The sequence below is a fragment of the Lonchura striata genome, chromosome Z (assembly GCF_046129695.1).
Source record: "Lonchura striata isolate bLonStr1 chromosome Z, bLonStr1.mat, whole genome shotgun sequence".
Taxonomy (NCBI): domain Eukaryota; kingdom Metazoa; phylum Chordata; class Aves; order Passeriformes; family Estrildidae; genus Lonchura; species Lonchura striata.
Window position 1 is genome coordinate 4,459,667 of NC_134642.1, and position 14,190 is coordinate 4,473,856.

Here is a 14,190-nt window from a genome sequence, read left to right on the forward strand (position 1 = left end):
GGGAAAATCTGGCATAAAGCAGATTTTTTTGTAGTCTTTCTTTTTTTTTCTTAGGAAAATGTTGGTAAAATGGAAGTTTAAAATACAATTCACCATGCTGAAACCCACTTTTTCGTCTTAAAATTATTTTCAAGGAGGATCTATATCGAACTTCAGTTTAGAGATGCCTCATAGCCATGTCTTGTGGTCTGTACTTACACTGCTGCTTTTGAGAGGGCAGAATTACTCCCAGACTTCCAAACACTCATAGTTTTGTTTCTTTTGGTTTCTCATCTCTCTGCAGAAGGCTCCCTCTCTCTAATGAGCTCTGGAGTAAGGCTGGTGCTTGTAATCCTTCAAGATTTACTTTTCATCCCTCAAACCTTGTCATGGGCAACCACTTCAGGGATTCACATGGGTCCACTTCAGGGATCTTCTTTCAGCTCATTCCTAAGTGTTTATCTTCCAGACAGTCCTCTTCCTTTCTATCCATACTTCGACAATTTGTATAAATGACAAACTACTTTCTTATTCTGCACTGCAGCTTGGCCTCTGTGTTTTATAGTATGAAGAGCATCCTTTTTTCATTTTCTGGCCCTTTTTTTTTCCTTCTCTCTACACTTACACAACAATGTAAGTGCCTGAAAATGCAGCAGCATTTCTGTTTTGATCAAATCATTCACCCAGTCGCTCAGACTTGTTAATGCTGGATTGAGCACACATAAAGGAGATTCCCTGTCTGAGCTGCTTTCTGGGAGGTTGGATGGCACCAAGTAACCTGTGGTGCCTTCCACCCCACTGAAGCTAAACAGGACTCTGAGTTTTTCAGATCCTTTTCCTACAGATTCTTTTCAGGTGTTCCTGTTGCAAGGACATGTATACTGAACACCTGAGAAGGGAACATGCATCAACCTCTAAAGGATTTGTGATCAGTTTTTTTTTTTAACATCTGTGATTAAGAGTAACACTGTGTTGCAGAGAACTTGGCCTGTAACAGCATCTGGTGGTGTTTTTTTCCTTTATTCTGCTCCTCTATTTGCACACTAGCATACTGGCACAGGAGACTGCATACACGAGGCAAAAAAGGAGAATTGATGTTGTAAACTGACTTGACTGTCAGGAAAGAACTCAGCATGCTTAGTTGCTCCTGTCAGATGGCAATAATAAGTCTACTTGCCTTGGATTCATTCACTGAGAATACTGTCAAACAATTCTATTACTTGATGTTGCGCTTATTTCAAGGTTCATATGGCTTCTGATAGACTAAAACCATGTAACATCCATTTCCATCACCTGAAGAATCAGTCCTCAGCCAAGAAACTGTTTCACCTCAGCATATTCTGATGGACTCACTCAGGTGATCACCGGGCAACAGCTAAAGCAGCTGCTTCAGCACGATGAGAACCCTTAACCCTTGGGCGAGGGGCTGAGTGAGTGCTCCCCCTGCTCCATGATGGCAGTCCTGTGTCTTGCCTTCCCTCTCTCTTCTGCACTCCTGCACACTCCCCGAGGCAGGGGTGCGGGTGACTGGAGATGTGAAGTCACCTGATAGATGCTGCCTGTCTCCCTTCGCTCTGCACGGCACAAGCTCTCCTTGCCCAGTGGTAGTGAAAGCAACTCTGCAAGGCTTCTCTCTGCTCAGCAGGCTGCAGAGTTTGCTGCAGATGCAAAACAAATCCATCCTGCTACTGCCTACTTACCATCAGGAGGGTTTTATGTCTTCTTGCCTCTTGTTCCTTCCCCCAAATCTCTGTTCTCCAAAGGAAGCTCTGTGCTGCTGCTAGAGATGCATCCTGAGACACGGCTTTGTTGGTGTTGCCCTCCCTTCTGTGTGTGGGCATTCCTGTTCACATCCTTGCTTAAAGGTAGGCTCTCTTTGATACCAGTTTCTAGAATATTTTCTAGTTACTTTCTCTGCTTCTGTTTTCTTAAATGGATTCAATGTGAAGCTTCTACCAGCTATTTCTATCCTGAAATCTGTAACATTTCAACAGTATTTGAAAAGAGCTAAAGCAATAATAGTTTTCCAATGTAGAACTCTATTTTTGTTTGCTAACTAATGGAAGAAATGTTTCTAGAAAACAATAGAAATGGATAAGGGTTCCTAGTAGTTTCATTTGGTACTTGAATTTGCAACTACTTAAATAATGCAAGCTATGGATGTGCATGGTCAGTACTCACGCTTTCAAAAGTGAAAACTTTATCTATTGTTGTTCACTACTGTTTATGATCTGTGTTTTAAATATGCTGCAGTCATTTCTGTTCACAACTCTCACAGAGTTTAGCAGGAATTTTTGCTTTTAGTCTTACTTCTGCAGTTGACCAAGATGTGTATTAAATATACTACTTGTGTTAGCAAGGCATAAAAAACTCTCTTAAAACAGCACCATGGGATAAAACCTAAATATGTCTGGTTTTGTTACTTTATTTTAAAATATGTGTCTATTAAGAAGCCAGTGGGGAAATTTCAAATGAAACATGATTTTAGACGCATTTACTTTAGTCATGAGACTTCATGTTCCCACAGTAGTGTACTTCTAATCACAGTGCAATGGGTGGTGACAATGAAATCTGAAAAGAAAAATTTTAGTTCTGTTTTGAATGAAACAATACATGATATAAAAGAATCCAAACTTCATGACACATTCATGTGTCTTCTCTGAATGATGCAGAAACGATGTAATAAAACATCAAGTTTTCAATTTTTTACTAGAGTTTTCTTTCCATACATGTAAGTGACCAATAGCCAACATTTCATCTTGCAGTCATTATAATCCCCTGCAATTTCAGGATGCTTTGTATCACCTTAGAGGTGAAATATCTTTTTCAAGAACAGGGGAAGGACAGTGTAATCATGAAAATGCAGCATGCTGAGACCAAGTGTCTCCCTGCAGGACATCTGCACATCCACAGGCCCGTGTGTCACTGAAGGGTATGTAAATTGCAAATTTATGTGCCAGAGACCATGCTGCCTGCCACAAATACCTTCTATGTTTAATATTTGCAATTATAAAGGCTTATCATGGTTACTTGCCTCATGTGTTCTAGTGCAATCTGGGGCTAATACAAAAGACTTATGACAATGAGTCTGAAAACAAATTTTTCCTCAATTGTATCAGTAATATCTTTGGGATCACCACATAGCTTTAATAACATATCAGTGCACAGCATGAGATGGAAATTCTAAATCTTGAGCTTATAAAGTATTTTTATTTTAGGTGCTGAATTACAGTAATATATTGTAATAGCAAAGTTATTCAAGAAAATTGTTCTTCTGAGCTGTTGTTGCCAGAGGCAACAAAACTTAGTATTTTCTTTTTGAAATCAAAGTGTATAGCCTTTACCACTGTGAAAATAACTTTCAGGTTTGGATTATGTGTAACAGGTTAGGAGCATTCTTCTTAACTCTGCAGTGAGTCAGCTCAGTACCTGTCACATACCTTGTTTCTTCTATGCCATCTGTTCTGTTCTTCATTAATGAGGGATTACAGCTGTGATCTGCTTGTTCCCAAAGAACAGTTCTGTATTACATAGATGCATGCTATTCTATAAGAAATGTTAATATTTCCACTTTTTTCTTGTTCATAGAACTTAATAAATGAACTTTCTGCAAATAAAAATTGTGCTATCTAAAGAGTGGAAATAGCAATCACGAGGATAAAATGTAGTCATAATGTTTAAAATTAGGAGGCATCATTGTAGTCCCCTAATCACCTGATAGAGATTTTGATACAGTAGTTTCAGCCTCAAGCTTTTACTTTCTGAGTAGCTATGCTTTTCATAAACACCCTGTTTTAACAGGAAGACTCACAAAGATTAAACCCGTCACATTTCTACTTATATTTCATATCACCTTACTTTGGTGTGATACCAGGGTGGGCCAAATGGAGGCTCATAGGCTAAATCCAGTTTAGGAGACAAAATCTCTGAAGCCATTACATTAGTATTTGAGGAAACAAGGAGCAGCCAACATTCTGCAGGATGATGCTTCCAATAGACATACTGGTAACCTCTTCTCTCTAAAGCTCTGGTGGCTTTAAACATGATCATAAGCACAAGATCCAGAAATATAGCACAGACGAGTATCTTGTCCAGCTCTTTCTTTCCCTTTTTCTCACCTCTGGCTTGGCTGTTCTTTATCTTTACCAATACAGATGCCACAGCCTGTGAATCAGAGGAACGGCTATTTCACAAACTCTTCTCCGAGTACAACCAGTTCATTAGGCCGGTGGAAAATGTGTCTGATCCTGTTACAGTGTATTTTGAACTGGCCATTACCCAGCTTACAAATGTGGTAAGACTCACTACAGAATACTGCTGAGCTGTGGGAGGGTGGTACATGCATGCAAATCGCTGAGGCAGGAGATGTAATTGTGATGGCTGCACGCACCCACAACTCTCCTAGCTTTCTTTTCATGTGTGTCTAAGTGCACATGCTGAGACCTTTGCTGTTCTTTCAGTCAGATGAGTTGTTCCAGTTGCTTGAAGAAGTGGTTTGAATGACACAGATTTATTTCCCTACTCTGTAGCATCAAACCCCTCTGCTTCAGGTAGCAGCCTCCAGAGCCCAGGGCAGAAGTTCTCAATGTTCAATCCCACTCTTCACACAGCGCAAAGACACCTAGTATGTCCATGTAGTGTGTGACCAGTTCTCCTTTGGGGCTGTTATAATTTCCCAGTAGACCTGAAGGGAAAAATCTTCTCCTTTTTTGAGTTCTTTTCTTCAATCTAGTTGTTTCAAAATGATGTAAGGGAAAAGTGTGTGGCAAGTGGAAGAGTGGTGCTTTAAAGCATGGAGGTGGGGATGAATGTTGTATGTTTTGGAATGCAAATGGGTGTGGGGCAAACATGCTACGTGGAAGAAGCAAAGCATCAGCTTTCTGATTCATGGCTGATTTGCAATTGCAATAAGTGATTGTAATAAGAAGGTCTCTGTATAACAGCTAATTTAGTGCTGGTCAAGTGCACCTGCTTTAGAGGTTTGCAGAGAAATTCAAAACACTGTGATGCAGATGTCATTTTCCTTGAATCTTGACCAATTCTGTGCTGTGTAATAAGAGATTTTTAAACACTGAATCCAACTAAGTACACAGCCACAAGAACATTTTTCTTTTGGTACAGGTCAGAGAAATTCTAGGTTGTGTGCTCTCCAGATACTCAAATGCCTGGCAAAACAGTGCAGCTTTCTGTATATCTGATATTTATGGAGCATCATTTTTCAGTAAAGTTTTATTAATTTTTCAGTAGGGTTGCACACAACAGTGTACCATGCATAAACTGCTTGGAAAATGCTAGAAAAAAATCTGCTATCAGTTAATGTGAAATTCTATTTTCCAGTTTTATGGGCTAAGCTTTTGGCCATCTCAGGATGCTATAACTGTTTATGCTGTGTTTCTTTATAGGATGAAGTCAATCAGATTATGGAAACAAATTTGTGGCTAAGACACGTAAGTGACTGTGTTGCATTTCTCATGCATTTTGCATCAAAATTATGAAATGTGCATTATTTTTAAGTTACATGTATAGAATAAGTTTTTATTTTGTAACACAGATTTAAAAAAATTAATAAGGAGAAGCTCCATAACTTAAGAAGTAATTTCTTCATCCTTTTTAACTAGAAGTTACATATTCTTTCTTTCCTGTGGGATATATTCTTCTCCAACTTCATGATGATTGGTTTTCTTCTGGAAAGTGGTTAAATATGCCACTCTGCAGTCCTAGGTCATCCCCACCAAAATATTTATTAGAAAAAGGAACATTATTCCTGATAGTTTTAGTATTTTTACATAGGTAAGGATGCTTATAGGACCTAAACTGCTGAGAAATTATAGCTAAGTCAAACAATTTTTTTCAGGCACTGATTGTGGTCCACACAAATACCATGCTTAGGATAGGTGAGGGACCATGGAGCATGGCCTCATGATAGGGTAATAGACAGCAATGCAAGAGAGCTGCTGTGCATCCCTTGCTGCCCTGACCTGGTATGTCAGTACTCCTGTGCAACCAACACTGTCTTCTGGCCTGTTCATGTGCAGATGGGCCAAACATGGGGTGCTGCTCTCCTCTGGTGCTGTCTACTCTCACCTGTGCTGCAGCAAGATCCCTATTTTCTCTTGGCAGTGGAGAATTAACCTTTCACAAGCAAAGCTCTCTGCTGATGTCACAAGACAGAGGAGAGATCTCATCGTGCCAGCAGTTCATAGCAATTGGCACCCCATCCTGCCACAGAGAGGAGAGTAGCAATCAATGGGATCAATATTCACACATGTCCAATGTTTCTCCAGGTCATGGCCTTCCTGTCTTTTGGACCATTCTCCCTTCTCCACATGCTACACTTCACTATAGTCTGTGATTTTACAGGAAGATGTGAGAAACAGATATTTGTTGTTTAATTTAAAGTTTTTTAATCCTGGTCCATTCTTCTTTCAGATTTGGAATGACTACAAACTGCGATGGGATCCCAGACAATATGATGGCATTGAATTTGTTCGGGTACCAGCAGATAAAATTTGGAAACCGGATATTGTCTTGTATAATAAGTATGATGATTCATTTTACTCATTTTATTGATTCATTCAAATCTTTCTCTCAAAAATATCCCCTTGCAGCACCTATAAAAACACCCATTACATTTTATTTTTGTGGTAATTTTTTTGGTTTTGCCTCATTTGTCTTTCTAGTGCTGTGGGAGATTTTCAAGTTGAAGGCAAAACCAAAGCCCTCCTTCGCTATGATGGAATGATCACCTGGACCCCACCAGCTATTTTTAAAAGCTCCTGTCCTATGGATATTACTTTTTTCCCATTTGATCATCAGAACTGTTCACTCAAATTTGGCTCATGGACCTATGACAAAGCCAAAATTGATCTTCTGATCATTGGATCCAAAGTAGATATGAATGACTTTTGGGAAAACAGTGAGTGGGAAATAGTTGATGCTTCTGGCTACAAACATGATATTAAATATAACTGCTGTGAAGAGATCTACACAGACATAACATATTCTTTTTATATTCGAAGGTTACCAATGTTCTACACCGTAAATCTGATCATTCCTTGTCTTTTCATCTCATTCCTGACTGTGTTAGTTTTTTACCTGCCATCTGACTGTGGTGAGAAGGTTAATCTTTGCATCTCAGTGCTTCTTTCTTTGACTGTATTTTTACTGGTGATCACAGAAACAATCCCATCCACTTCTTTAGTAATTCCCCTAGTCGGTGAATATTTACTCTTCACAATGATATTTGTGACTCTGTCAATTGTCATCACAGTGTTTGTCCTCAATATACATTACAGGACTCCAATGACACACACAATGCCCAAATGGGTAAAAACTGTCTTTCTTAGCCTGCTCCCCAGAGTCCTGTTGATGCAGAGGCCACTAGAACAGCAGAAAAAAAACACCTCCAGAAAAAACAAGAAAGTATCAGACAGTAAGTTGGGCAAGTCAAAGCACAGCAAACACAAAGACACCAAATTGCACAAGGAGCAGTGGTGCAGTCATTGCGATCAGGCAGCTGAACTCCCCACCACCAAAAGACAGCTGAGCCATCAGTCACTGAGATGGATGGCAGAGCACGTGGAGTACTCTCCAGAGGTGAAGGATGTCATTAGCAACGTCCAGTTCATCGCAGAGAACATGAAATCTCAAAACAAAATCAGAGAGGTAAGGGAGGTAACCATCCCTTTAGGGCTTGTTTTGATTGTGTTGAAATCAGTGGTGATGACAAGGTGGAGTGCTTATGTGTAGAGATCAGGGGCTGGTTCAGCAGGGCACATGTCCTGTCTGTTACAGGCCACCTAGGCAGGATGAACAGGTGTGTATTCTACAGGAGGCTGGAAGAAGTGTCATGATGTATTCTACAGGAGGCTGGAAGAAGTGTCATGATCACTAGCCCTTGTTTTCATGAGGGACTTGGGCTTGCCAGGAAGCTGCTGGAAGTGTAACACAGCAGAGACGAACCAGTCTAGGAGGTTCCTGAAATGTGTGGAAGATAATTCTCTGACACAGGAAGCAAGCCAACCAGGGAAGGTGCCCCACTGGACTCATTGTTTGTGAGCAGAGAAGGACTAGTGGAGAGGTGACAGCTGGAGGCCATGGGCACAGCAAGCACAGAATGGTAGAGTTTTTTCAGTTTGGAGTTAAGTTATGAGGGGTGCCAGCAGAACTAGATCTCCACCAGCTAGACTTTGGCTGGTTTAGGAAATTAATTGCCTGAGTCCCTTTTGAGTGAGTCCTGAATGTCAAAGGAGTCCAAAAAGGCTGGACACGGTCCAAAAAGGAAATGCTAAAGGTACAGAAGCAGTAGCACAAGTTGGTGAGGAAGAAGACCATCTAATGGGTTGCTTGTGTCAGGTCATAAATTTTTTTTCTCATTTGGGATAACTATCATAGAAAATGGTGCACACTGTAATTTAAAGGATTCTGGGGTCACATCCTCATGTGTAAACACAGACAAGCTGCAAAAGAATTTTCTGACATCAAGACCTCCCTGACACTTCAAGATATTTATAAAAGTTTTTAGAACCTAATGAAACATATATCTTTGATCTGTTTTGGAATTTTTGCTTTTTGTTTTGAAGCTTTTTAGATGGTATGATAGTAAAATGATGGTAAAATCCATTTAGATGCTATGATGGTAAAAGCAATTTCAAAGCTAAATACTGCTGTATTTATATTGAAAATCACAACAGCTTTATAAGGGAAATGTCGATACGCATTTTTTCTATCAGACTATTTTGTTGAAATTCATACAACTTCAGTGAAACCTACAGATCACCTTTATTCCCCCCTTTCTTTATGCCCTGCAGAAGAAGTTTCGTCTGAAAGCAAAATCTATAAATTTCTGAATAAAGGAGTAGAGTTAAGCTGGTGACTGAATTCATAGAGTGAGAATGTAGCACATGCCAGCCTGAAGGAAAAGACAGGAATCTTTTGCCCTAGAGGAGGGTGGGGATTGAGCTGAGCCTTGCTTAGTACCCATGTCCTTAGTGTTTTGCTTAACCCACACATTTCAGCCCTGCTTTCATTATCACACCAGCTGCATAAAACATATCCATGTTCTGATTCATCTGCTTTCTCTGATGGTCTCCCAAAAGGATGTTTCCATGCAAGAATCCAAATAACTTGCTGTCTTGATTTTACAGCTCACGAGAAATCTTCCTTTGCAAGTTTCAGTGATTTCCACTTTGCAAATTTTTCCTGCCACATGAAATTTTATTCTTAGTCCAGTGTGTTCATGAGCAGCTTTGTATCTTACCTTTCAGAATGTACTAGAGATGGGAAGCATGATTTTTCATTTCAAAAAATCCCCTTTTCAGAGAAATATAAGGATTTATTCTCAGGCAAGCACTGAGAAAAATTATTCTGGAGGCTGCTTCTGCTTCAGCCAGATATACAAAGCAATATGGGTGGTGTTACAGTGTGTTAGTCCTATATAAATAAAAGCCCTTTAAAAATTGTAGAAATATTACAACATGCTGTAGAAACTTGTTTTCTACAACAACTGTAGAAACTCCAAGCTATTGGAGTTCTTCCTGAGTGTTCTTTCATGCAAAGTACAGCTTTTATGTCTGATTTTCAGAAGTCCTCTAAGGTTTTTCCCTGACTACCAGCCTGTTTCCATGATCATGTTACTATCATGGCCACCCTCTTTTTCATAACATCCCTATCACTCATCCCAACACTAATGACTATCATAGCTATCCTCTCAGTAGCTCTGGGAGGTTGGATAGGATTAAACTAAATACAAACTTGAAAACTCTTACTTTATTTATCTGTTTCTCACCTGGGCTGTATTGCCATTATCATAATCTACAACTTCAAACTTATCCTACTTAAATTTTACTTATACTTCCCAAAACCTGCTGCTGTATTCCTCACCCTTAACACCATCAAAATCCTAAAGCCAGTATTTTCTTGGAGGCAAATATAATAAAATTGGGAAAACAAGTGGAAGATCCCTCAGCAGAGAACTCTTAACTAGTCACTAGTTTATATGTGTGAATGTTCTTCTGATGCAGTTTCTTGTGCAGTACAAGTTTAAAGGTACAGTTTTAAGGACAGCATCTTCACTTATTATGTTTCTAAGGTCTGTCTCTCAGCCATGCAAAATCCCCTCTGTCCTGCTTAGCACATGACACTGCAGTTTGCTCAGCTGGAGCCCATAGTCCATGTGTCTGTGCATCCAGTTTCCTGAAATCAGAGGGGCTTGATTGATGAGACTCTAATATTTAGAACAATTCAGCAGACTAGGACAGTGTTGTATGTTCTCAGCCAAAAGTGGTAAAATACCATTAGAAAATCAGCCCCCTCTGAAGAGGTGTGAAAACTGCAGCAACTATAAGCATGACAGGCAACATTCCTAACTTGCATGTGTGTTCTTCTTTACATTCAAAAGAACAAAGGGCATTTTTACTGCATAATGTCAACTCACAATTGTATGTAACATTGCATGTAGTTTATCCTTCTCTTTTTTTATTCTCTTGCAGGTGGAAGATGATTGGAAATACGTAGCTATGGTGATAGACAGAGTATTCCTCTGGGTATTTATAATCCTGTGTGTGTTTGGGACTGTAGGGCTCTTTATCCAGCCACTAATAGCAGAAACATAACTCAACCCACTCCTTTTTATCCACTTTGGCTCTTGTTTCACTTTCAGTTCAGAAATGTACCTTCTATTTCTCTCCTCTAACATAGTGCTCACCACTTCATCTGCACTCAGCCACAGAGGCTCCCAGAACAATAAACTGTGTTTATATTTATGTTTGAAAACAGGCAGATCTTAAGCATTTAATCATATTTGAATACAAATTGATTTAATGTTAGAATGTCGTTACCATGTGAGGCATACACATTTGAAAACTTTGTGCTTCTAATACCTTTTAAAATTAGTTTGATCTCCCACTTACCTTTCCATGTGACCCAAGTCCCCTTTACTTTGTGATAGTGAGTACCAAGACCTTGATGAGCTTTAGCAGGATTGCCAAGCCACGTATCTCATCAGGTTTACTGTGGTCCTAGTCCACAGGTTCTGCTCTGAAAACTCAGACATAAACCCTACAGAGAAGGGTTTGTCCCTGACTAGCTACTTGTCACAGACAGAATTGGTTTGACAGCACTGGATTGATCTGAGGTTTTGTGTTTTTAAAACCCAAGACCAACCTAAATTATGCATATCCCAGCAGAAGAAGGATGGATACCATGAATCCTGTGCAAAGCTGTTTCAAGCAGCTGTGCAGCAGTGTTCTGTTTCCTGACCCCTCATGGGTCTGTGCTGTGTGTGCAAACCTGAAATTTAGGGCCATGTCCTTTGGGGCTGATGTTGCTGCTCTGTAACCAGGTCTCAATCCTAGTGTGCTTCCTCCTGAAACGCTTAGTGGATGTGCTCCTCATGTGCTTTCTATAAATTGTGGGTGGTTTACCCTTAAGTCCCTTGTTTGTTTATACTCCTGTTTTGTGGTGAAAGGTTCTTCTTTAAAAGGCACCACTACAATTAAACCAAATGGTGCCAAGAATACAAATCCCTTCTGTCTTATAAGAACCTCTAAATTTAACTGTACAGTGTCAATGCAGTGTTTTCAGTGTCTGCCATGCATCAGTCTCTGCTCTGAACATCATCAATCCTTAGAAAGTAACACTGCCCATTTCTGAAGTCACTGACTGGCCTTTTACTCTTTTCTGATGTTTCATAATAAAGAGAATAGGAATGAATTAGTGTATATATTAGAGATAAAGGCGGAATGACGAGAATATAACTGTTAATCCACCCAGTTATGATTGTAGAAGAACAAGTAGAAGAAAACTATTATTTTCTGTAATCCTCCTGAATGTTGTTCAGTTATGTAGCAACTGACATACAGATGTATGAAAAAGCATGGTTTATTAACCATGCCTTTCAATTAAATGTCACTCCTGATAATACACCTTCTTGAAGAATTTGTGGTTTGGGTTTTTTTTAGATCTCCTGTTGTAAATGTGTTTATAGATGCTACTACTGGCTCTTTAATCAGAAAGAAGGTGAGGGAAGAAAAAGGAAATTTGAAGAAGAGAGCTGAATTCTGAACCTAAAAACCTCATTTCTACAGAAAAGACATCTGACTGCCATCATTCACTCTTACACTCTGTCACCATCCAAACCATGAAAATATTCTGGCTGAAGGTACATTGCATTGGTGTTTTAAGCATGACAGCTACAGCCCCACAGTGAATAATCTGACTTCAGCAAAATCCCTGATTTACAAAGTAATCTTCTGTCTCTTTTTAGTGTACTATTTCCCTTCCTTTCTCCAGCTCTGTAACTTTTGGAGCCATCTTTTGCAATTCTGAGCCATGTTTGACACATTCAGTACTGGGAGCCTAAGGTACTGCTGCCAGCTTTGTGAAGGTATTGTCTGATTATAGAGAGGAGAGATGGGGGATACAAGCAGCATATCAGCATGTCACCTTGAAGAAGGCTGCAGTAGGTGTGCCCCTGCAAACAGACATGGAAGAGCCCACACAAAAATGACAGTTTTGCTTGCCCAACTCTTGTTGAAGGTTGGGGGACCTTCTAAATTAAATAACAAGAAAAGTTACAGCTAGAGCTAGTGCCATCCAAGATGTTAACTTGGGTCACACATTGTGCACAGGCACAGAAAAGGTCTATTTTCACCCCATCAGCTCCAAAGTCACATCAGCAATACCCCTTATTAATATGTCTCAGTGAAGAATGTACCACTGGAAGCAAGAATTCTCCTCTCCTTGGAAGTGATGGCATCTATGAATTAATTTTAAAAGCACAGAAACAATTCAACAGCTCAACATCTCTTTCCATTCTCTCCCCAAGGGAGACCATTCTTTCAGTTTGCCTCCACTAAAAGGGCCAGAAGAGTTTTTCATATTTATCTTTTGGTGAGTGGGTCACATATGAGAGTGCCAAAAGCAGTGCCAATGTCTCAGCAAACCAGTTCCCAGAAACAGAGGCAGCACAGGTTGAGACAGTATTCAGGCAGAATGTTTTGTTGTTAAGGCTTGTGATTGGCTATGTTGTCATCCACAGACAGAGCAGGTAGAGCAGAGGGATGGCCCTACTGGGGGACTGTCTGCCCAAATGTCCTCCTAGTTGTGTTTTTAGTGGCAGACCTTTGTGGGGAACACGTTGAATGCCTTTGTGGGCCAGCAGCAAAGAGATTTGGAGAAGCTCAGGATCAGGCAGCACAAGGGAATGAGTAGTGAGACTACAGCTGTAGCAGTACCAGATGCAATGCTAGGGAGACTTAAGCTATACCTTTGCACTTTTCATACACCTCCAACACGTGAGCTCTGCTGATCTTCACCAGCATAAGCCAGAAAAAGCAGCTTGGCATCAGACACAGACGTGTGAGACAGAGCCATGTGCTGCCTGCAGGTGGGCAGCCAAAGTGCTGCATGCTGGAGAAGGACCATCTGTCAGATGGACACCTGAGGCAGTTTCCCAGGAGAGGAGGCTGTCGTCTGTCGTGGCTAACAGCAACCTCCTGGACACTGTGCTCATAGGGAATACCTATTGCCACTGGACCTCAAAAGTCTGGAAACACTGGAAAGAACAGCCTCCTGGCTCTTTTCCTACAGACATTGCACAGTACTGTCTAGGGGAACAAATGCACTTTATGCAAGAAGAGAGGAGCAACTGATAGAATGGTCAATGTGTATGAGTTTTACTGTTTTAATAGCCAAGTTTTATGGCAGTATCTTATGCTAAGATATCTCTCTATATATGCCCAGCTAAATGAGTTTATTCCAGCAATAAAATAACCACATCTGAATGCTTCTTGCTCAAACTCACAGAGAGAGCTAAAAAGCAATAAGGACAACCCCTCTTTGAATAGATTTGGGACTAAACTTTTAAAATTGGCTACAGTCTAGCTTTGTTGACAACAAATCAACAGCAAACTCGAGTGTATGGACAACCCAGGAATCATCTAAATACATCTTTATTAATAATAATAATTTATTTAATAACTAAATACATCTTTATTGATAATAATTGCACAAGTGAGCAGAAGTTTCTACATTGACACAACATGATAGGATTACATTAACTCATGGAGGTCTGGTGTGCATGCACAATCCAAGCACAAGAACACCTCTAGGTATTTTTAACACTTTCTAACCTCCATCTCTAGAGAGACAGTTTCAAGTCTAGCTAAAACTTTAACACATATTTAGATTGTCAAAAATTGGATCTCCACA

The 14,190-nt window shown here is 40.0% G+C and overlaps 1 protein-coding gene across 1 annotated transcript; it reads left to right on the forward strand.

Moving 5' to 3' along the window:
• Positions 1–1,578: 1,578 nt before the first annotated feature.
• Positions 1,579–10,592, forward strand: CHRNA6 (cholinergic receptor nicotinic alpha 6 subunit). Its single transcript, XM_021547979.3, has 6 exons — positions 1,579–1,844; positions 4,134–4,273; positions 5,382–5,426; positions 6,409–6,518; positions 6,660–7,644; positions 10,470–10,592. Exons 1-6 carry the CDS (start codon positions 1,766–1,768, stop codon positions 10,590–10,592), a joined length of 1,482 nt encoding a protein of 493 aa, XP_021403654.2. The 5' UTR covers positions 1,579–1,765.
• Positions 10,593–14,190: the final 3,598 nt, after the last annotated feature.

Excerpts from the sequence above, each read along its gene's own strand:
- CHRNA6 (XM_021547979.3), top strand. The coding sequence starts at position 1,766 with ATGCATCCTGAGACACGGCTTTGTTGGTGTTGCCCTCCCTTCTGTGTG. Across the intron at positions 5,427-6,408 it reads CAAATTTGTGGCTAAGACAC|ATTTGGAATGACTACAAACT; the intron begins GTAAGTGACTGT and ends TTCTTCTTTCAG. Across the intron at positions 6,519-6,659 it reads GATATTGTCTTGTATAATAA|TGCTGTGGGAGATTTTCAAG; the intron begins GTATGATGATTC and ends TTGTCTTTCTAG.